General features: G+C 38.8%; 1 protein-coding gene across 2 annotated transcripts in view; it reads right to left on the reverse strand.

Annotated features, from left to right (window-relative positions):
• Positions 1–24,276, reverse strand: part of DIAPH3 (diaphanous related formin 3) — a 120,986-nt gene that overhangs the window by 52,878 nt on the left and 43,832 nt on the right. For both annotated transcript variants that reach the window (XM_083737797.1, XM_083737798.1), the window contains exons 20-27: positions 22,208–22,309; positions 21,250–21,489; positions 19,589–19,718; positions 17,662–17,786; positions 11,924–12,088; positions 10,854–10,989; positions 8,244–8,336; positions 7,966–8,031 (exon numbers count right to left, since the gene is read on the reverse strand). In XM_083737797.1, the coding sequence (XP_083593923.1) occupies positions 7,966–8,031; positions 8,244–8,336; positions 10,854–10,989; positions 11,924–12,088; positions 17,662–17,786; positions 19,589–19,718; positions 21,250–21,489; positions 22,208–22,309 (1,057 nt within the window). The remainder of the gene's footprint in view (positions 1–7,965; positions 8,032–8,243; positions 8,337–10,853; positions 10,990–11,923; positions 12,089–17,661; positions 17,787–19,588; positions 19,719–21,249; positions 21,490–22,207; positions 22,310–24,276) is intronic.

The following is a 24,276-nucleotide window of genomic DNA, read 5'->3' on the forward strand; positions in this document are numbered from 1 at the left end:
ACTCCACTGCCCACAGGAACATTGTTATTCTCTAATGAAATAATTTAAAGGGACGACTGGTGTGAAATTGTTGAATTAGACCTATTCAAGAAGTTTTATTTATTTGTTTAGGCTTGAATTGAGACAATAGTGTCCAGTCCCAACACAAGTGTTAATTAACATATCAAACCTAGGATGACTGCACTACCACCATTTCTTCTATTGTGATTAATTTTTGTGTGTGCTTATCTTAAATTTTACACAGAATTGTCACAGACTGTACTTTTTGCATTTTATTGCCAGTTGTCCCTGTTTTCCTTTAATATACTAGGGGTTTTGTGTGAATTTTATAATTTCATACAGGCACACCTGTGAACTGAGGATAACACATCTGGTGAAGTTCCCTCAAGTCTATGAAAACATGCACTTTAATGCAGCACAAGCTACTGTGTTGTTGTTTTTTGCAGCCACCAACAAACAGTACCACACCTCCTGAAATGGAATCTAATCAGCCTTCCAAGAAGGCACCTCACTGCCTTTGCCTCATCTTTGGCACCTCATCTTTGCCGCATACAGCAGGGGAAAACCCACACTAGTTGACTGCAAAAGGGAAATATGTATTAACAGATTGAGGCCAGATGGCTCTCCAGCTATTTATGACACCCTACTGTGGCAACTCCCTACACATCCAGCCCTGATGACTGAATCTCCTACAGAAGACCTAATATAGCTCTCAATGTTTGCTCACAAGATAAAACTTGTCTAGCTAAGGACTTTGGATAAGACCAAGATATATCCTTTAACAAGGAAAATGTTGAATTCTACACTACTTGTCCACAAATAGCACACTCCTTATTCACATTTTTGATACCATACATAGGAACAAGCAACTATGTACCAATTCGCTGGTAGAACATTTTGCAAACCTAACTGATACTGCTCCACTATTGTTAATTTTCAGGTTGTTATGTTTTATGAGTATATAATCCAAATTAAGGCCAGTATCCAACTAAATACCGGTAGTTCTGCTACATCAAACACTCTGGGCTGTGAAACAGAACCACCACCCCTCCCCTCCCCACCATCTGCTGTGGGTTTCCCCCAACCCTCTGAAGCAGATTTAGGGAGGGTGCAGGGGGCTCGTGGAGAGGGAATTCAGTTGCACAGTCAAAAGTGCTTGCACTAACAGTTTGGTTGGATACCACCCACAACATGTGACTGTGACAAAGAAGCTTCAGGTATCAGCTACTAGAGTAACCCCTGGTGACAGAATTTAGTGTCCCACACTTATTAGATTCCTCTGGTTAGTACAGAAAGCAAATGTAAGGTCAGTTAAAATCCTCTCATTTGATCTGCATTTGGATGTCACAATAAACCTTTGTTTATCATAATGGAAACAAGCTGCAGAAGAAACTCCCAGCATATCCATGAAATATGAAGCTTTTATGTTCGCTTTTGAATAACTACAGCTCCGTATTACAACCAAACCCTAAACTGTAGTTCATCTTAACTATGCTTTGTTGAAACTAGTCCAGTGGGGATTCGGGGGGATTAGCTTGATGAGTGAAGATATACCAGTGGTGGGCAAGACCACAGTCAAAGTAGGTGATGCAACAGATGTGACATTTAGTACCTTTGTACAGTAGGCTATATTCCAACCATGCAAAACACAGAGGTTTCTACTGCCCCTCCTCTAACCTCTCTCTCAAGGCAATCAAATGTCACATTTCAAGTCCATATGCCAGCCAGGTGAAAGCACTCAAGGAAGAGATGGAGCAGGGCTGATGAGATGTGGCCTAGGGAGGGTCCTGAGTGAAGGATAAAGAGGTCTTTTGTCCCGGAGACTGAGGTTGCTCACTGCCTATTTAGTCAAACACAGCAATTGTCTCTCTCCTTTTTTTATTTCAAAACTTAACTGCGGAATAGTCTTAAAAGTGATTTACAAATAAACATATGAACAAAATAAGAAAGTAGTACATTGAAAACAAGCAATATGGTCCAGCCATTTAAGTCCTTTATGCCAGCGGTTCCAAATTAGCTAAGTATTGCAGACCCCCTGTTTTTCCCCTCTTTCCTTTTGACCAAGTTGTGCCCCAGGACCTGATGCAAGTGACTAAGAACCGCAGGAGGGAAGAGCAGGGTTATACTTGGTTCCTGCTACCCACAGGCATCTGGCTGGCCACTGGGAGAGCAGAATGCCGAACATGATAGGCCACCAGCCTGATCCAGCAGGCTTCTCTTCTGTTAAGTGTTGTCAAACTGATTGAGAACAAATGGATACTATAGAGCTGGAAGGGTTCAGAAAAGGCCAACCAGGACAATCAAGGGGATGGAACAACTTCCCTTTGAGGAAAGGTTGACTTGGAACTTTTTAGTTTACAGAAAAGTAAAGAGGGAAGATGACAGAGGTTTGCAAAATTGTGCATGATGTGGTTACAAAGAAGTTTTTCCTCAATCTTTCATAATACTATAAGTCAGGAAGATTCAGGTCAGACAAAAAACACACTGCACAGAACAATGGCATTTGTTCCCACAAGAAGTAATGATGGCCATCAACTTGATTAGCTTTAAAGGAGGGCAAGGCTTTTGATAGCTAATAGCCATGGTGGCTACTTTCCACCTCCCCTGTGGCAGGCAGTCTGCCTCCGAATGCCAGTTGCTTGAATCACAAGTGGGGAGACTGCTATTGCACACTCATCTCCTATATGTGGGCTTCCCATATGCATTTGGATGGTCACTGTGAGAACAGGATGCTAGACCTTTGGTGTGAGCCAGCAGGTTGTTCTTATGTTTAAATTCTTCTAAATAAATGATGTTGCCAATTGGGAACATATACTTATCATTTACCAGCACTTCAGGGGGAAATGTACTTATATTCTGCTTTAAATACCAGCCACAGAGTATTCTTTGAATAAAGTAGAGACCAAAAATGTGGGGTGAAATTATTAAATTAAAAACCACAAAGCACAACGGTTTATAGCCGACCAGCCAGGATGGCTAAGCTCTGCCTTCACAGTCAAAGGCAGTAATGCTTCTGAAAACCACAAGAAAAACGAGCTCTTGTGCTCGGATCCCGCTTGTGGGTTATCCACAAGCATCTGGTTGGCAACTGTGAGAACAGGATGTTGGCCTAGATGTCCCTTTGGCCTGATCCTGCAGGCCCTGCTTATGTTCTTATTTGGGCAATTACTTCTGCATAAGTGATGGTCCATTTCTGGTGTCATTTCACATTATTTGCGTAACTCAGATGTACAGGATTGGTTTTTTCAATGTGCTAACTGGCTCAACAGAAAAAACCTCTGAGTACCTAACAGAAATATGTGAATGTTTTAATTAAAACTTATTTGAAATAATTTGTTATTTACCCTAATTTAGAAGATGTGTAACTAAAAATGAAAACACATGAATAATATGTTTCCATAAGGAGGCAATCATGCTTTCCCCTGGATAAAGTGAAATGGGTTAACTCAGCAGAGAATAATTGGCTGTGTCCTGTTTTCAGTCAGTGCCTAGCAAACAGAAAGCAGCTCAAGTTAAAGCAGGGTGTAAGCCTGGAGACTGATTAGTTAGGAAGCTATTGCTAAAGGCAGTAAGAGCACAATCTGTCCCATGAGCTCTCTCTCGCAGCAGTTTCCTCTGCCCTGAGAGACTCCACTGGAAATCCCTTAATGCACTATGCCCTTCATTTATTTTTGCTACTGGACATTTGAGAGCATTTAAGAATGCTACTTTTTGAACAGTTGCCTGATGATGGATCACACTGAATTGAATATATATTTATTCTGCCCCTACCCTCAGAAGAAGCAGTAAAAGAGTACCACCTACAGTACAACTGTAAAAGTATACATTTCCCTTGCTATCTTAACACTTTATCCAACAATGACCAAAAATGTTGTTCATTATTATAATACCACTTAAGTGCTGTTTATGCTAGCTGTAAATACTTAATGTGCCTAAGGCTAAGAACAAACCTGATTAAGCTAAAAACTATAAAATTAGTTTCAACTGAATGAAGTGCATGCAGTATACAGCATCATGAAAGTAAATATTACCATTATATTGTTCTCCAAACTTTAAAATTAATGCTTGTACCCTCTTCATTTATGTATATTTATGAAATGTCAGGACAGTAATAATTATTTTACCAGGCAGTATGGCAATAACAGCTAGGTAGCAGACGTCTTTAGTTTATACGATATATATCTAGCTCGTTATACATGAATTTCATAATAGCTTTTTTATGCATTCTTATTTCATTATAGAATTCATTTCATTCTGACGTGAGAAAATTTTGCTGCCCGCATTTTCAAAGCAATCTAGAGCTAAACAATGGATGAATGGCACCCCCTAGTGTTAGTATTAACAAAAGAACTTTCTGGATATATAGGCAAGTTTCTCAAGACTAGGAGTCTGGAAATGAATGCTTATGAGACAGGTGGTTTTTAAACAAACTTTTGCAAAGACTTGGTCTTAAATACACTATAATATATTTTTTTTAAAATCACCAATGTAAATATGCTGGGAGGAAATATTGCTAACGGAAAGGCTTTCAAATATGGGCCTCAAAATTATTAGAGAGAAATTTCTGCCACCACTCAAAGAGATTATTACTTAGCTACGAAGTTCAATCTATAATAAATGACAAAAGGTTTTGAAAACATGGCTCCACAACTCAGAAAGAAATGCTATTGTGGGGGCTTAGGCTAATGTCCATTATCAGCCCAGCAACATGCCTCTTCCTGTACTCCAGCCGAGGCTTTGTAGTAATGGTATCTGGCATCCATACTATTGAGCCACTCAACTTCGCAAGGCTAGTAGCAGAGCTCTTCTCTGAGTTGCCACCAGAAAAGTAAAAAACTCATGATTACTCTTACTGTGGAGTATTCCCAGGATACCCTAATTTCTACCATATCTTGTAGCAGGTGAGCTTGGTGATTGCAGCCCACTAGCTAAAACAAGTGTTGCTGCCATGGTTACTGAATCTCCAGATTCCATCAATCTACTTTTCTGTCCCTTAATCCAAATCAGACGACTGATTCATCTACTCAGTATTGTCAGCATCAAACAGCATCGTTGTCCAGGGCTTCAGACCAATCTTTCCCAGCCTTACCTGGAGATGCCAGGGATTGAATATGGGACCTTCTGCATGCAGAACATGGTCTCCACCAGTTATTTAGGGTCCTTCCCCTTAGCTCCACTGAAGTAGCCTCTACAGAGTTCTATGTACATAATTCTGTGTATACACAATCTTAGGTAGGAATTAACATTACAAATCACTTGCACTGGGAGAATACCAAGATCTAGCCCTTCACATAACAACTGACACCAGGAACAGGGGGCATATTCTCCATATAAGAGAATGGAAGAAAGTCACCCATACAGGGAGAAGTAACACATTGAGAAGTGCCAACACATCCATCTCTGACAATTGGTGGCTTACTTGCATAGGAGGAGTATTGTGTGATCTTTGCAAATTACACACACACACATTGCCATGTTTCCTCTCTGTTATGTTCTTTTCCCCCACCAACGTATTCTGCAGAATATTGCTACTTAAAATCAGTGTTTGAAAACTCCTGACCAGAATGTCTACATAGCTTAGGTAAGCAATTTAGTGGAGAATGCCTGACAACAATCTTCTATAACTGGTTTAACAAAGCTCTGAAAATCATTAGTCAGAGTCTAGACGGAAAGGGTCACTGTTGGTAGGGAATGAGATCAGTGACAGATGCAATGTCTAGAATTGCTTTTTTAAAACAATTTTCATAAGACTTCTCTTTACTGACTATCTGAAAATTTCAGTTCTTCAGGTGCCATTTAAAATACTTACAAAGACAGTTTAAACAATATTGAGTTGTGACATAGGTGCATTAGACATTTTCTCCCTTTTTCACAAAGTTGATTTACCTGATCCCATTTTATAGTCTGATCAGCTTCTGCTGTCCTTCAAAACTGTTTCTAAAACTAGATTGACATCGAAAGGTTGCATATTTAAAGGCATGCCAGAACTTATCCATCCCTGTTTCAGGGCTCAACCAACTGCAACAGTAAATTAAGAATCTTCCAACAAGAGAAAGTTGATCAGTGGTAGGGTTGGGACCAATAAAAACAAGTGCTGAACCACACAACATACTATTATGGAATTCACTGCTACAGGGTGCAGCAATGACCATAACCAGGCATGTTCAAAGTTCGTTTCAGGGGCCTAATCCAGCCCACTGGTCAGTTTATTTTGGCCCCCACAGTAGTATATTTCCTGGGGTAAAAAGAACCCCAACAACTTCAATCCTAAAAAAGGTTAACAACTTTGGTTGGCCCTTTGGTCAGTCCTCACGGCCCTTCACTTCATCAAATCTGGCCCTCTTTGAAAAAAGTTTGGACACCACATAAACTACCAAGCAATGCCCATAGTAGCTAAACAGAACCTCTATACGTATAGAAGCAGTATACCTCTAAAGACTAGATGCTGGGACAGACAGAAGAAGGCCATCACACCTTACTTGTGAGCAATCTGGCTGACTGCTGCTGAAAGCAGATGCTGCATTAGATGCATTTTAGACTGAGCCAGCAAGGTAACCCATACGTTCTAGTAGGGTTTTGTATTTCCAGAATCATAAAAAAGGAAGATGAATCAGCTTGCCTTTGAAATGGTTTTTAGCAGCAGTAGCAAATAATCAGCTTTAACCTCACAACAGGGAGATTTTCATAACAAAAAACAAACCATGTATTGCTTCTACAAAGATCACTCCAAGTAAAATAGCTTACACATGCAGTGGTACCTTGGGTTACAGACACTTCAGGTTAAAGACTCCGCTAACCCAGAAATAGTACCTCGGGTTAAGAACTTTGCTTCAGGATGAGAACAGAAATCGTGCTCCGGCAGCAGCAGGAGGCCCCATTAGCTAAAGTGGTACCTCAGGTTAAGAACAGTTTCAGGTTAAGAGCGGACCTCCAGAACGAATTAAGTTCTTAACCCGAGGGACCACTGGAGGTCCGTTCTTAACCTGAAATTGTTCTTAACCTGAAGCACCACTTTAGCTAATGGGGCCTCCTGCTGTCGCTGCGCTGCCAGAGCACGATTTCTGTTCTCATCCTGAAGCAAAGTTCTTAACCCGAGGTACTATTTCTGGGTTAGCGGAGTCTGTAACCTGAAGCGTCTGTAACCCAAGGTACCACTGTATAATGAAATGTATTTCACTGCTTTTTTTCCCATGGAATTCAAGACAGTGTACACAGGACATCTATGCAGTCTCCCAGTCCTGACCAGCTCTAAACCTGCTTCACTTCAGCAAGGTTCCTGTATCACATGCCTTCGGACCACAAGGAACAGGGAATGCATCATATTCTAAAACTATAAAATGGCTAGCTATATTCCCCCCATGATTTTTGTGCATATATTAAGTAAGCATTACTTAATAAAAGAAATTACTTAATAAAATAAGGTAAAGAAAATATTCTTTTCCTTTGTAGGTGAAATAAACAGATAAAATCCTCTGTTTAATTCACAAACTTGAATATTTAATATTATTATTTTTTTGCCCAACATGTGAAATACATTCTTCATAATATGAAATACAGTCTTTCCTGAATCATACTCAGATCCTTAACAATGATATTTTATAAACAACTGAGTTAATAAATAAAAAACCTTTTCTTTTTTAATGCTATTTTACAACAAAGTAACACTTGACCTATTTTATAAATAAGACAATATATTAAAATTCAAGAGCTAAAGACATACTTTACTAGTATTTTGAATTATGTTATTTGGCATCAATAACTCTTCAGATTTTAGACAAAGTAAAAATGCAAGTCAGATATGTAAAGATAAGAAGAAAACTTCTAATAATGTAGACACTAAGTGACTTCCATTTGGCAAGCCAATCCCAGTGGCTTATTCCAGATATGACAGTAAACAAGGAATATAACAGACCCTTATGGAAATCAATAGGAATCAACAGTAAAAACATAGGATTTATGAATTACCATGGTTACAAGCTTTCAGAACAGGTCTTTCAGAGGTTGGGCTGAAATTCTGTGGCACATCTGTATCTAAAGGAAAAAGAAGAAAAAAACAAGCATGTTTAATATTTACACAAAAGTGTATTTCCAAAAGGTAGTTTCCTGGAAGCAAAGGTGTACTCTGAAAACTTTACAAATTATCATTTAATGTTTTTACTATAAGTGGTTCTCCACCAACTGATGCATTCTGTAGTAAATAGTCCTGTGCCCTAAATCTATAAAAGAAGGGGGGGAGTATTCACCTTTAGCCCTTGTGCGTTTTCTTCTGTCTCGAAAAGCAGCACCTGACTGCAAGGCCTCGAGTAGGCTATCCATCACACCTGTCTCATCACCCTCTGTAAAAAGAGATGGAGGGAATTCCTTCAGCTTTCATGGTTACCATAGCAATGCCAAAGGATTTACAGGGCTGGAGAAGAAACCGTAGCAATAAAAAGCTAGCAATTCCAAATTCAGACAAGCCTTTAATTTACTCATAAATCAGATCTCCAAGAAGTCAGCCCTGTTAGTGTTCATATTGTGTCCACTAATGCAGACCAAAGTTCATTTGATTCACCTCACACCACTGCGTCCTAAAATGAAATAGAGCAGTAACTTTAAATATAATGCAACATCATTCATATGCTTCTAATATCTCTGAAACCTGAATGACGCCACATCATAAAGCCATGTGGGTTTGCAGAAGCAGATTACTTTGTAGGACATCATCTTCCAAGATGAAAATGATTATTTGCATACAGTATATTAGATGCTCAGATTCTGCTTCCCTAAATGGATCATTTATGGATTTGTGAATGTCCACTCATGAAAATAGACTTTCATTCACTAAATACTTCGACCCTCTGTATTTTTTTAACCATTTAACGCTGCATTTAAAAAAGCAGAATTCATTCAAAGTATAGTTTGATCTGAAACTATGCACACTTGTGTGTGTGCATGTGTGCGCGTGCGCGTACACACACACACATATGCAGAGACACAGACCAGAGATAGCTGGTACAAAGTAGTCATACCAACTTTAGTAACGCCTACTCCATGGGCTTGCAGCCTTTGGGAGGACTGTCCATAAGCCAGTACTACGTCTGAGCCAACACAGTTTAGTTTCTCTGCTATAGGGTCTTATACAGCTACATACAATTTCAAAAGAGCTACTTAAAGCAGATATGCACATATACTTCCCATTCAACAATAATTTTGCAGTTGTTTGTTTCAAAAAAATGTAATTCAAGTTACGTCAAGTAATCTGCACAAAATTGTTTTCGATTTCTCAGACAGAAGATATGCAACGGGCACCACAATTTAAGAAGGATATTGACAGGCTGAAATGTGCGTAGAGGAGGGCAACCAAGATAATAAAGGTTCTGGGAAGCAAGTCTTATGAGGAACAGTTGAGGGATTTTGGTATATTTAGCCTAGATAAGAGGCTGAGAGTAAATATAATAGCCATCTTCAAACATCTGAAGGGCTGTCACATGGAAGATGTAGCAAGCTTGTTTTCTTCTGCTCTGGAGGGTAGGACTCGAATCAATGGCTTCAAGTTACAAGTAAGGAGATTCTGACTAAACATCAGAAAGAACTTTCTGACAGTAAGGGCTGTTTGACAGTGGAACAGACTCCTACAAGAGGTGGTGGAATCTCTTTCCTTGGGGGGTTTTTAAGCAGAAGTTGGATGGCCATCTGTCATGGATGCTTTAGCTGAGGTTCCTGCATTGCAGGGGGTGGACTAGATGACCCTTGGGTCCCTTCAAAGGTCCCTTCCCTTCCTTGGGGTCCCTTCTATGATTTTATGAGCCCCAGGTGAGCTGGGATGCAAAATTGCATACTGCCTTAAATGTTTCGATCAAAGGACAATCTGTAGGCAGCAATAAGTTACCATTTTTACTGCTAACTTTAAAGTAATATTCTTCTCCTACTGAAATGAAACCGATAGGCTTGCTGAGCCAGCTGACAAACTGAGCTAATGCCAAACCCCCTTTTAACAATTTAGGCATATGCTGATTGTACTGCTGCATAGCTCTGAACCTGTAACATCATAAGTAGTTTTTTTCCCTATGCTAAGAAAATTGTATAAGCAGAAAAAAGATGAAGAAATCAAGATTAAAAATGATACGTTTTTAGGGCAATCTACATTATGAACTGAGCACCATGTCCCCAGTAAACTCTCCTCCAGCTCAGAAAGTAAATGGGATTTTCAGCATGGACAGATTAGTTTAGGGCAGTCTTTTTCATCCTCAAGTCCCCAGATGTTGTTCTCAATCCATTCCTAACCAGCCAGGTCAGGGATGATGGGAGTTGTAGTTAAGACCACATGGGGACCCAAGGTCAAGAATGGCTGGCCTAGGATAGGATATAGTTGCAGCATTTTCCAATTTCAGGTCCACTTAAAGTTTGGGAGGTACCTACCCACTACTTCTACATGTTGTGGGAGGTGTGCCGTGCAAAGCTGGAAAGTAGGAGCATGCAGCATCTTGAATCAAGGAAAGAGTGCTGGCATGGGTGAGCAAAGAACTTACCTTACTTAGCACCCTAATGCCATAGCAAGAGCCAAGAGGCAAACATCAGAACAACCAGAGGTAAGGCAAGAGGGGCCAGAGCATGGGCAAAGTGCACCACATTTCCCGAGCATCTCAATGTTAGCTTGAGGGCAAGAAAAATGTGGAAAGCAAAGAAAGTTGGCATTAACGGGAAATAATAGGAATTTAATTCTCCACACAAGCAAAACATTGCCATGAAATGATTAGTCAGATTTAAGCACATTTCTGAAGTGAAACAACCAGTTCTGCTTTTAGAAGTCATCGAGCTAGTAACACAAGCAGTATTACTATCTAAAAGAACAAGGTTCCTGTCCACATTACCTGTTTTCATTTCCAACAAACACTTTTTCTTTCTTTGTCTTTCTATTTTTTCCCTTTCTGCTTTTTCTTTAGCAATTCTAGCACGTCTCTGCTTTTCTTCTGCTTCTTTTCTTCTCATATTCTCCTTTGCAGCTTGCTAGCAAAATATATTAAATTTCACCAGCATAAACAATTATGACTTATAAAAATGTATACATGCCTATTTAAAATAATTTCTGTGCTGCTTTTCATTTGAAAACAATTCCTAAAGCAGTTTTCAACAAAACACCACCACAGCAGTAGAATCTGTTATAGTACTAAGGTTGTTTTAAAAAGCTGGCATCACTTGCCTTTCCTACCCCACTTTCACTCCTTCAACCTATTGCTTCTTCCTCTTGCACACACCCAAGTCAGCCCAGATGTTTAGCCTTAATTTTAAAAAATGATGTTCCTGCAGTGAGTGGGCAATTTTTGTAGACCACTCTTCTCACCTGTGCATCCACTTGCTATTCCTTCCTGCTTTTACTGTTATGTTTTATTTAGGGAGGAGGGGTGGCAGGGAAGGGTTGCCCCATTCTATTTATTTATGACAAATATTTTCTGTATTTGTGCATACCTTGGGAAACCCCAAGCATGCAGAGACCTGCCTCTTGTACTGATGAGAGATCATACCATTATGGCTATGTAAGAATCAGGATCAGCACTCTCCCCTGAACACCTGAAGTAAGGGGCAGCGGCACAGTTATATACCTAGACTAGTAGCTGCTGTTTCAAATGTATCTGGTTCTCATGTAACTTGGGGTAAAATGGTCCACCATGCTTGCGTATTAGGTTGCTGCTACCAACAAAATATATACTCATCTTTCTAGTCAGCCTTCCCCAACCTTCAGTCCACCAGATGATGTTGGACTGTAACTTCCAACATGTCTGACCACTGGCCATGCCGAGATTGTAGTCCAACAATATATGGAGACACAAGGTTGTGGCTGGCTGTTCTTAGTGATGTAAAGAATAGCTGAACCTGTGAAGCAAAAGCATATTCATCTATACTACTTCTGCAGAGTCTAGAATTAGATTGTCATAAGATTTACCATAAACATTGTCCTAAAATTGTTCAAGTCAGTTAGAAATTCTTCCACTGAAACTTTCTTCCAATCAACGGCATAAAATTCCATTACATTCCGATAGAGTGTTTCCATACTGTTATGCATCCTCGAAAGTTTCTGGAACTGTTCCCGTGCTTGAATTACAAAGGTGTATTAAGTTTGTTAAGGTTACAAAACTGATTGTCAAATGACTTCCATATAGAGGTGCACCTGTCTCCATTCTCACTAACTTTCAGGAAGAATTTGAAAACATTCCCATTTACTCAGGTGTTTGGTGGCTGAAGAATATTGTTCCTGGCAAGATCACTGGATGGAAGAGAGTAAGTTTTTAGAATGTTTTAGTGTTTTACAATTATTTTGCTTTGTTTGCCAGTCTGGGCTTCTTCAGGAAGCGGGGCGGGATATAAATTCAATCAATCAATCAATCAATCAATCTTCAAAATAAATAGAGAATACTAAGTTTCCAGGAAAGAGGAAACAGCAAGTTATCAGCAGTAACAACATCTCTCCAGTAGCATGTAGTTCTTCTCATAGTCAGCATTTTTCAATTTTTCCTTCCTATTCTTCCTACATTTTTCATACCTCAAAGATTAATTGCCTCTGCACAACCCAAGTCCCACAAACTAGTAGGAATATCTTGCTTTAACTAACTGCATGTAAGCTGCTCTGGGAGGCTGCTCCCCCCCCCCCCAACTTCTAAGAGCAGGGAGCAAATACAAATAAGAGATTTCAGGGATTTCTTCTTGGCACCAACACAACACAAACTAAACACTGCAAAAATACATAGATTAGTTACTCAAAGTGCTAGTCCTCTGAAACATTCAAACAAGTGAACTTCTTTGATAACAAACTTACTGATCCTTCTCAAAATCAATGAGAATTACTGTTCTCTAATATTTTATTAATGCTCAAAAATAAATGTTTGGCAGTAATTTTAATAAAGAAAAGTATTGGGAAACAGTTCAGAATTTTAATATTCTAATTAAACTTTCACTTCTGTTCACTCACATAATTGTTCCATGCCTCTGCAACTTTTTTTGGTTTAAAATACACAACATTGCCAACATTTTCTTAAACATATCTATATTTTTCACAATTAGTAATCATCACTTTTTCTTTTATCTAGTATACCACAATGTTACAGATCTCCTTGCAACACTCTCAGCTGATCCTTTACTTTTTCTTCATAGTATTCCTCTACATATGTCATTTTGTGATTTTTTGGCTGAATTTCTGATAATCTTTAAAGCCTCTTAATACTTAAACAAACCATGCTAGTAAATGCACAATGAAAATCAAACATGAAAAGGTGCTTGTTACAACTGAACTAATATTCCTAAACGTCTCGCCTCCTGTGTTTCTAGAGTCTCAGTTCTTATTATTTTGCTAAGCATAATAGGAAGTCATCATTCAGATGGCATTTTCACTATGTACCTATATCAAGTTGGTTCCACTGGCAATTTAATTTTACATCAACAGATCATCATACATAGCCAATACTATCATCTCACAGAGAACAATTTATATAAATCCCTTTAATGATCAGCACACTATTAAAACGTATTACTATTATTAATCAAGCAAAATTTAGCAGGGTACTAAATGCTTTATTTCCCAAACTGTCATTTTCTTGATAAACTGAGACACTATTTTCCTGCTATTCTGAAAAAGTACAGAAGTACAAAATACCATTTAGTTCATAAAATTATTTTTATAGATTTGTCGTCTCTTGTAATATATATTTAAATGGCTTTCTAAAGTGACAAAGTGGTGCAAGAAAAACTGACAAAAGTATTTTATCAATTTGTTTTTGTAGATAAGAGCTCTAGAGCTTATCGTGTATTTTGATAATGGTGTGCCTGTATTATAATCAAAGAGAAATGTGAGCTTCTCAAAACTGTTCAAGGACCCAATTTTCATTTAACTTGTTTGCACATCTATACCTATCAAGTAATTTTAATTACATTTCATCATAATGTTTGCATAAATGGTTTTAATGTTCTATGCTTTATTTCTCTGGAATTCTTATCTACAGCAAAAAAAAGCAGGCATGGGGGGATTTAATTGCATGTAAAGTAGTGTACACAACTCCAATGGACAGCTAACTAGAATAATCCAGTAAGGAAGTCTTTTATATAATTATAGATTCTATCAATAATAGAACCCACTGACTGTGCACATATCTGACTTTTAAAAGAAATATGAATGCTAATCAATTCATTAGCCGGCTCCAGGTTATGATATTTAGTGACAGGATGTAATAGCCAAGTTGCCTACAGAGCGTAATTGTATGGCAAGTGAGAAATTAGTTTTCACAAAGCCCCATCCTTCCTGTCTCAGCTTTCCCACTGACTGCTTTTTACGAGCTGTGTGCCTTTCAAAAGACATCAGCATCATTCAACTTCCCCTGTCATAACAATAAGAGCTCAGACAGGCCCCAACTTCTTCACGCTGTGCAGGTTCATCTAACCTTTACATCAAGTCTCCTTTGGTTTGTAATTTATCGTAACTCCAGTTTTCCTGGAAGTGAGTGTCTTTAATTAGAAAACTCACAGCCATTACCAGAAACCACATGTAACTCCACTGTTCCTCAATTATTCCCTGCCTATAGGGAGTGTTAGCAGAAGAGAGCTAACTATTGCATCTTAACAGTGTTTAAAGATCAAACCATCTGTTTAAGTGTCACATGTGAATTTGGTTGAAATGGTGAGGTATTTCTGTGAAGTTTCAGATAATACACTCTCTTATAAATATGAGTAACCTGTGTGTAAACTTGTAGGTAGGGTTTATGAATACATTTTCATGTTCAGTGCTGTCCTTCAGGCAAGCAATGTATATGCTAGAATGCTTTCAAGGTGGTAGTTAAGATAGCAAAGACAAAATTAAAATTACCATGTGCATGCATAGCCATGCTTACATGCGAAAGCACAGAAAATTGCTAACCATTCTGAGAGCTTCAAATCCTTATCATTCAGATGATCAACTGCTGATTCTGGACAATCATAGGCTAGAAGGCAGAAATACCTATAGAAGTGTCATTACACCTTGGTGACTGTGCCAGTAGAAACTGTATCGCTCAGTATGGTGCAACAGACATTCAGGCAGGACTGTTTTAAAATGGAATGCATTTATATCCATTCAGTGGATGTGAAGGGGTGATCCCTGCTGCCTTGAAAGAGGCAGTAGTGTGGCTACTCCTAAAAACCCCACAGCTCTGGACCCCTTAGACTGGAACAACTATTCACCAGTTGAATATACCCACTTTGGGGGGAGGTGGTGGAGACGGCTGTGGTGTGGCAGCTGAATGTATTCTTGGATGACACAAATTATTTAGATTCATTCCAATCTGGGTTCAGGCCTGGACATGCAACTGTGTGGGCCATTGCTTGGATACAGTAGTGAGAAAGATGACTGAAAACAATCTGGGCTTGAATCCGGGCATGTTAGAGACACTATGGACAAGTGGTTTCCATGTCGAGAAATTGGTCAGTTGCCTATCCTGGATGGGGTTACACTAAGCAGGTTTGCATTCTGGGGGTGCTTCTGGATCCAGCTGTGTCAATGGAGGCTTAGTTGCTCAGAGGCTAGAGGTGTCTTTTATCAACTACAATTGATTTGACAGCTATGAGCATTTCTAGACAGGAAAAGCTTGGTCAGAGTACGTCACACTCTGGTTACTTCAAGACTAGATTACTGCAATGCGCTTTTATGTCGGGCTTCCCTTGTGCTTGATCTGAAAACTGCAGTCAGTGCAGATTGTTGCAGCACAATTGCTGACAGGAATAAGGCATTGTCAGCATATAATACGTGCTCTTAAGTGATTTGCACTAGTTACAGATTTGCTACCGGGCCAAGTTCAAGGTGTTACAATTAGTATATAAAGCCCTTGGGACTGGTTCACCTCAGAGACACTTTACCCCACATGCGCCCATTTGATTCAAGGTCAAGGGAAGTAATAGTGCCACTGCATTCTGCTCTGGTCAGACCTCACCTGGAGTACTGTGTCCAGTTCTGGGCACCACAGTTCAAGAAGGACACTGACAAACTGGAACGTGTCCAGAGGAGGGCAACCAAAATGGTCAAAGGCCTGGAAACGATGCCTTATGAGGAACGGCTAAGGGAGCTGGGCATGTTTAGCCTGGAGAAGAGGAGGTTAAGGGGTGATATGATAGCCATGTTCAAATATATAAAAGGATGTCACATAGAGGAGGGAGAAAGGTTGTTTTCTGCTGCTCCAGAGAAGCAGACACGGAGCAGTGGTTCCAAACTACAAGAAAGAAGATTCCACCTAAACATTAGGAAGAACTTGCTGACAGTAAGAGCTGTTCGACAGTGGAATTTGCTGCCAAGGAGTGTGGTGGAGTCTCCTTCTTTGGAGGTCTTTAAGCAGAGGCTTGACAACCATGTGTCAGAAGTGCTCTGATGGTATTTCCTGCTTGGCCCTGGTGGTCTCTTCCAACTCTATGATTCTATGATTCTATGATTGCTTCAATTTGCAGAAGTAGCGCTGTTGAAGGTGCCACATAATACCTGTTCTACATTTATAAGAAATCAATATTTTATTGCGGCAGCACCTATACTTTGGAACTTGTTGCCTATTGATATGGAACAGGTGCCCCCACTGTACACGTTTCGGCATATGCTAAAATACTTTTGTTTAGATAGACCTACCAGATACCTAGCAACTGTTTTTACTTTATTGCTGATTAAAACTGTTGTTAACTGTTTTAATTGATAATTTTATTGTTTTATTCTTTTTGTAATCTTCTTTGAGGTTTCTTACAACCAGGTAGTATATACATTTTAAGAAATAAATAGATATTTATGTACAATACCAATGTACTGACCAAGTGTTAAATATGAAAATACATTCTGTAGCCTCAAATGGCCAAGAGCTAACATTACTCTGGTTAGTAACATGAAGTGTCATGGGAACTGAATGTGAAGCATAATGGTTTAGAGCTGCAGACAATTAGTTCTTTCATACCTTCATTAAACCTTCCTACAGGCCAACAAAAACAAGAAACCCACAAGAGCACATCTATCTGCTTTTTGTGAACACCCCGCCCCCCCGGTGCTGTCTTTTGTGCTAATGCTACTTGCTTCTTAGTGAATTACAAACCAGAAACAGAAAAAAAATCACATCAAAAAGCATCTGAAAGGAAAAAACCTGAACCAAAATTAGCAGGTAAGATGCACAGGATTTATGGAAAAGAATGATGGCGGCTCCTATAAATTCAAAGGAATAATTACACATACAATTCCAAACAGTAAGAGAAAAGAAGCTTTAAAAAACTGAAATTAGTTTGTAGTTCAGACTAAAAAAATAATCAAAATAGGCAATCTAAACTGATACCCCAAGCTGGCAACTCTTCCCTCATTGCTAAATTAAGCTATTTTCCATCCAATTTAAGTTGTAGTGCTTAACTAGTCAACTTCTCAACTGTTTCCTCCAGTAATATTTTCCATTCAATGAGCACTTTCATGCCTATATGACGAAAACGCCAAACCACTGGAGATGACACAGGACTACCTTCAGATTATGAATTATAGGTGAATCTTCATTAAAGCCGTTTTAGGTTCTTAGTAATTCAAGGTAGAAATGAGGTCAGGGTTGTCAGAAGTGATGGCTATAACTTTAATAAAGATTATGCAAATAAATTTTAAAAGTGTTAAAGAACCTTAGACAAAGCCAGATAAGTTATTTAACAGCAAAAGGATATGGACATCTTTGTCACAAATTTGTCATGAATATCTTCAGAAAGGGGAAAGGTCTCTAAATCCTTCTCAAGTTGTATAAGCTGCCTTTCCATCTGCTTCAGGCTCTTCTCCAAGCTTTCTGCTGAAACTAAGCATATATTTATAATTAAAACCTCACACATATCAAAAGGTGAATACTGTTAGTAGATGCTTTCTTGCAAAGATTCCTCTAAGTCCACATTATGAAATACTTTTGTGTTGAGTTCTACTATCTACTCAATATCTTCATGAATGATCAGTTTAATAAATTTACTCAATCACATCACCAGAAACAGCAAATGTATTCAGGCTCTGACTAGTTAATGCACAAATTGAGTGATTTGGAGAGGGCATACTGGTCACAGTTGAGACAGTATATAGGTATACAATTGGTACCAAACATACTATAGTACTTACTCTTCATGGGGACATATGCTTCTGCCAGACTCTCTCATCTTAAAGGGAGAAAGTTGTTCAGTGGTAGGTGCAAAACTTGTTTATAACATCCTGGTGAAGCATATAATTACCAAGAGTAGACTAACAACCATGAGGTGCACATGACTTCATGTACCAGCCAGTCTGTTTTCCAGATAGAAACATGTTAAAATTTTGAACTTCTAGTTTTGCTCTCCTGCTTCAGGATTTGCTCCAGAAAACTTTTCTCTCAGATCACCGTGAAACTGTGGTCTCTAGTATGGGTGAGATACATCTGAATGGGCTGAAGCACTTGATTCAAGGAGCAAGCACAAATAAATATGGATTCCAGAATTTATAAACCTCTCTACAGAGAATACCTGAGTTATGTTCAAAATAAAATGTCAACTAAGTAGAGCAGGGTGTCTAACCTTTGAACTTCCATCTCTAGCTGGACTATGACTCCCACTATCTCTGACTATTTCTCTTGCTGCCTGGGCTGTTGGGAGCTGGAATCCAAAAATATCTGAAAGACCACAGATTAGCTGCCCCTGGGATAAAGAAACACCACTTGTATCCTGAGATGTGCCCCAAGCACCACTAGTACCTTACTGAAACTTTGGATGTGACTATGAACCCAAACCGCAACTACCTGTACTGGAAGTGGCTGAGATACTGGGGGAAGTGTTGAACTTTCATGAGCACCATATCAGAATGTGTGTCTTATTCTGTGTGCCTGGGTACTCTGTAGTTCAAGCACTATTCGAATGGACCTCAATATTTTCATCTTGACACTTTTATTCAGAATATGTAGAACCACTTTGGAGCAGAATCATCCACATATCCCCATTCTGTTGCACCATAAAAAAGACTCCAGAGTGCCTCTGGGCCTGTGAAACTAAATGTTCAGTAGGTACAGCATATGTTTGATGACTAAGCACGTTAGCCAGTAATGGCGCTCATTTCTGGATCTCAGGGGGGCCTTAAATCTGTTCCTTACACTCCTGACAAATTTCAGTGGCCAACTTTTCAGCCCATACATCATGCTACATACATTTGAACCCTGTGGTGCAAAGCAAAAGGATGCAGGATGTGCAGGATAACCTGGCATTAAGTGCAGCATGGCTTCTTCTTTCTGAGGGGGGGGGGGGAGGGAGGATCCCTATCCCTGATCTTTTTCAGATTTGAAATCTTGACAATTCTTGTGCCAGTCTTGTAGCTTCTCACCTTTCAAAGACGCATACCAGTATCATGTACAATATTTCCAACTCTGTGTTGCTGCTTTCTTATTGCACACCACTATTCTGTTCTGGACATTTTCTTAGTTCAATATGAACTTTCCTGAAATGACCTTCCGCTTACAAGGAAGCTTGAAAAGTAGTAAATTCTGGAATGTAAATTCTTGGGTGTGGGTACAAACTTCAACACTCAAATCAAAAATTATTCATTCTGGACAACAGCTGAATAAAATATATTAGCCCATTCTTTAATACAAACCTCTGCTTGCTTTATCTAAGCTCTGCAAGTCTTCAACAAAGCTTAGGACTTCAGGATACTTCTCTTCACACAATTCCACCAGAAAATGAAGCAGTGTTATCTTCTGATCAACTGATTTGGTGTCCTTTAACTAGAAATTAGTAAGTGAATATTCAGAAGCAGTAATACATTTTGATCATATATTTTATGATTTACAAAATAGATATTGAAATCAGTTTTCCTGCACAATATCTGAAAACTGAGTTTTGAACCATTTAAAAAAACTAATTGCATTTAATTTGCCATTTTAATTGAAAATTTGATTTTCATATTCAAATTTTGCTTTCTAATGCAGAGTTACAATTAGCACGGACACGGTCTAAAGCAGCCCTTGCCAATTTGGTGCTATCCAAATGTTTTGGACTACAACTCCCATGATGCAGTGTAAAGTATCTAGAAGATACCAACTTTGTAAAGGAACACAATGTAGCAACCTTATTGACCAAGTTTAGTCTGAGTAGGTGGGAGACCATCTGCTCTGAGTTCCTTGATGGAAAGGGGGGGGGGGTAAAAATGTCTAAAATAAAAATAAAATAAGAAGCTTTTCAGATTTTGACATCAAAGTTTGAATATTTTTTATTCAGGGAATGTTTCCCAAAATGTTTAATGGATGAAGATATTGCAAAATTTCTAAATAAGACTGTACACCAGGAGCCTTTTACTGGAAGATACTGCAAGATTCAGGGACACGGGTGGCGCTATGGGTTAAACCGCAGAGCCTAGGACTTGCCGATCAGAAGGTCAGCAGTTCGAATCCCCGCAACGGGGTGAGCACCCGTTGCTCGGTCCCTGTTCCTGCCAACCTAGCAGTTCAAAAGCACGTCAAAGTGCAAGTAGATAAATGGGTACCGCTTTGGTGGGAAGGTAAACGGCGTTTCCGTGCGCTGCTCTGGTTTGCCAGAAGTGGCTTAGTCATGCTGGCCACATGACCCAGAAGCTGTACGTCGGCTCCCTCGGCCAATAAAGCAAGATGAGCGCCGCAACCCCAGAGTCGGCCACGACTGGACCTAATGGTCAGGGGTCCCTTTACCTTTACTACAAGATTCAATTCTAATATTGATGCTTTAGTATCAGATAGTAGCCAAATATGTACATATCCAGTGCATATTTGGAAAATATCAGCCTTCAAAATCAGAAGAAAAAGCTGAAATAAATGTATTTCAGCTCTGACTGAGTATACTCTGTGTTGTACAAATCTGAAGTACTTGCAGAACTGGGACCAATTATTTGCTCCGTTGAACCCTTAACAGAATTCACTAAGTGCAAGCTTTCAGTTTCATTTTTGATGTACTACTAAAAATATTCGTAATTGAGACAATGAGCAGCAACAATAGCTCACCATGTCACACCTCTTTCTGTCGGCTTGAAACACCAAAGCTTTTAAAACTGTACAGCAATCTCGAAACTGAGCATACACATTTACAATATCTACTATTTTCTAGATCAAAACAAATTAACTGCTTTTATAAGTGGGTGGGGGTAAATGAATAGACATTTAAGCTGAAGTTATTGAAGATGTTGGGTGTCAAAAAACAGAAAGCAATTTAAACTGCATTGTAAATATGAAAAGCAAGTGATTGCAGCACTGAACTCAGCATTCACAGCTCTTTAAAAAGACTCACTTTACATAAGGAGCAGAGGTTAAATCCAAACGTCTGTGCATTTCGAGATCCTGCATTCATGTAGTTTCCCATTAGCAATACTAGTTCCAGAAGCTTACTGAAGCTCCTGCTCTTCTTTATCTCTTCACAGGCAGCACTGACAGCCATGATGTCAGGTTTGATGTTATTCACCTGTTCCTCAAACTGAAGCTTAAAAAGAATAGCACTCAGCCGTGGCTTCAGCCTCTTTACACCGCTCATCTGATTGAAAAGGGAAAAAAGTTCTTTTTTAAAACCTATGTTATGCTTTAGCATGGAGAAGGTTGGTTTAATCTTGGATGATTTACAGGTATGACAAATGTACTGAAGCCAAACCTCATGCCTATATACTATCCCAAAATAGATGAATGAACGAGGAACACTTGTTTGAGCAATATTTAACTTGTGAATAATTATCCTTCTCAGCTATATTTAACTTGTGAATATACTAAGCCAAAAAGCCCACTAGCTTTTCTTCTAGTCTTCCAGGTGCTTCTTATCAAGCTGTTTGGACAGCACCACACATTACTACTGGGGTACATTAGTGCATAAGCAGTTGCTCAGGCCATAATAAAGTTTGAGTGACACATATAGTTCTAAGCATAATTATTCAGAAAATGTTATAGGAGAATTATTTGTGTACATGTTTTCTTCGGACTGCAAGTCTCTTCATTCTTTTTCTGCTTCACTATTCTAAATTCAGGGAATAAGGTGGCAGAAGAGCATAAGCAAAATCCCTGCAGTATATCAAAACCCCAGCATTATCTTGGACTGTTCAAACACTCATAGCCCTTACTGCCATTGAACAACCAAAAGAAACTTATGTAGAAGAGCCAAAAATACAGCTTGAGGTAAAATACTAAAATACTTCTCAAAGATTCAAAAATTATAGTGATATTGTTAGCATCACATATGAAGCAGAAGGAACAGTGCTACTCACCACAATACAGAACTGTTCTGGTTCAGACAAGTTTTCATATTCACTCTTCATTTTGGACAATTCATTCAGTTGTTTTTGTTCAGGAAGGTGTTTTATTAGATTCTATATATCATGAAAATATATGAAATATATTAAAGAGTTTTCATGGTCTTTTCTCAGTAAATGTTCCCATGAGGTTTTATTTTACACAACCAGTTCAAAAAATTTCAATTCAGTCTCACAAAGAATCAAAGGAATTTGCTCAGACAGCAGCGACACATGTAAAGAAAAAAGGATTTTATCACTAAAAAAATGAAAACTAAAACTGACTCCAGTGAGAAAATAGAATTCAATTATTGAGTGCAAAAGTGGAAATTCCTGATTTTTAAAAGTGCAAGTTTCCATTTTTTTCACTACCTGAAAACTATTGTAATCATAGCCCCAGGGGAAAAAGCTAAGTAGCAGTCAATAAACATTTCTTCAATAAAATTTCTTCAAAAGAAATGCCATACAAGAATATGGGGGTGGGGGAAAACAGTTTTTTAATGAATACTGACAACTGGAAATTATTTTCTCATGGAGAAGTGAACTCTTAAGTGGGTTACTAGACTGGCCTCCTAGTCACAACCTGGCAATTCTAATTCCCAGAAAACACCAATGTTGAATTTCTATGCTACAATAAATATTCCTTAAATTTTATGTGAGTTTAAACATTGACTATGTTATTACTATGATTACACTGTTGCATAAGTCGTGTGATTTTTTTAAAAAACAAAACAAAAATGTTATTATTTACATCAGTTACTATGCTTGTTTATTTGGGCAAACTGCTTTTTGTTTGTATAGTGATACCACGTAGAAAATTTGTGTCAATAAACATATAACCTTTAAATAAAAGTAAACTATTAAAAGTACATCGTTACAGTCTAACTTAAGAACTGATCTAGACAAGGGCGGGGGAGAACTGATCTAGACAAGGTATTTAGCACTAGGATTTCAAGCTACACCAATGGCATTATTCAGCACAGATAACAAATTTACAGCATGATGGCACTCAACTCAAGGTACAAATTGTACCAGATGATATAAACAAAGGGGCTGGAAATTCTGTAGCTCTGTAGAGCTTTGCACAAAGGTTGTAACCAACAAACTAATGCTGTGTGAGCCCACTTGACAGAATAAAGCCTGAGGTTTTACAACAAAACCCTGTACCTTAAAGGTGGGAGGGTTTGATATTCATACCACACATGGCCTAATAGAAAGTGTATGATGTAGAACCTTCATTAGAACATTCTCCTTCTCCCACTAATGGCCTATGCTACTAGATGGCTGGCAAGAGAGACCATACATTAGTTAAGGCCTAATTACACCCATCTCCATTTACATCATCACATTCACTAGCACAGCTGGGGGGGGGGTATCAATATATACCACAATTTATACAACAGTTCTTGCTCTAATTCTTGGCTGCTGTATTGCTTCAGAGAGATTTCATGCCATTTTATTCATCTCCTATCACTTGGGATATTTAAACTGAATGTTTTTAGAAAGCTAAAGCAATTGGGATGGTTTGTCACTGGACTACAAGAATAGAGTATACTTGTCACTTCAAAAACTTGATCAATGAAATATGGATAGTCAGTGATATTAAGTGAAGCCCATCCACAGGCAAAAGTGGCTTACACTCTCACAACAGAACAACTTCTTCCCCTCCCACCTGTGCAGTTCCCAAATCGACTCCAGAGAGTTGATGGGACCTTCCAAAGTAGAAGTGGGGAGCATGGAGAAGCAGGTGAAGAGGAAAATGAATTCTGCTTATACAGTGTTGAATATCATCCCATCACTCTCCACACTTCAAGAAAACCAGTACTTCCCTCCACCCCAAAGTCTTTAAGCCCAGGAACAAACAAAACTCCAGACAATCCCCAATATCTTCAACTATCCCTATTTGCTATATCATGTAGCCTACTAAGTGACTACATCTGCACTGGATTGGCTTTGCAGTGAATAGTGCTTTGAGGCATTAGCTTGAACTTTATGACCTTTTGCTCCTTCCATGTTTTATTGTTGCTTTTTCAATGGTTGTAACC

This window comes from Podarcis gaigeae, assembly GCF_964106915.1.
Source record: "Podarcis gaigeae genome assembly, chromosome: 4".
Lineage (NCBI taxonomy): Eukaryota > Metazoa > Chordata > Lepidosauria > Squamata > Lacertidae > Podarcis > Podarcis gaigeae.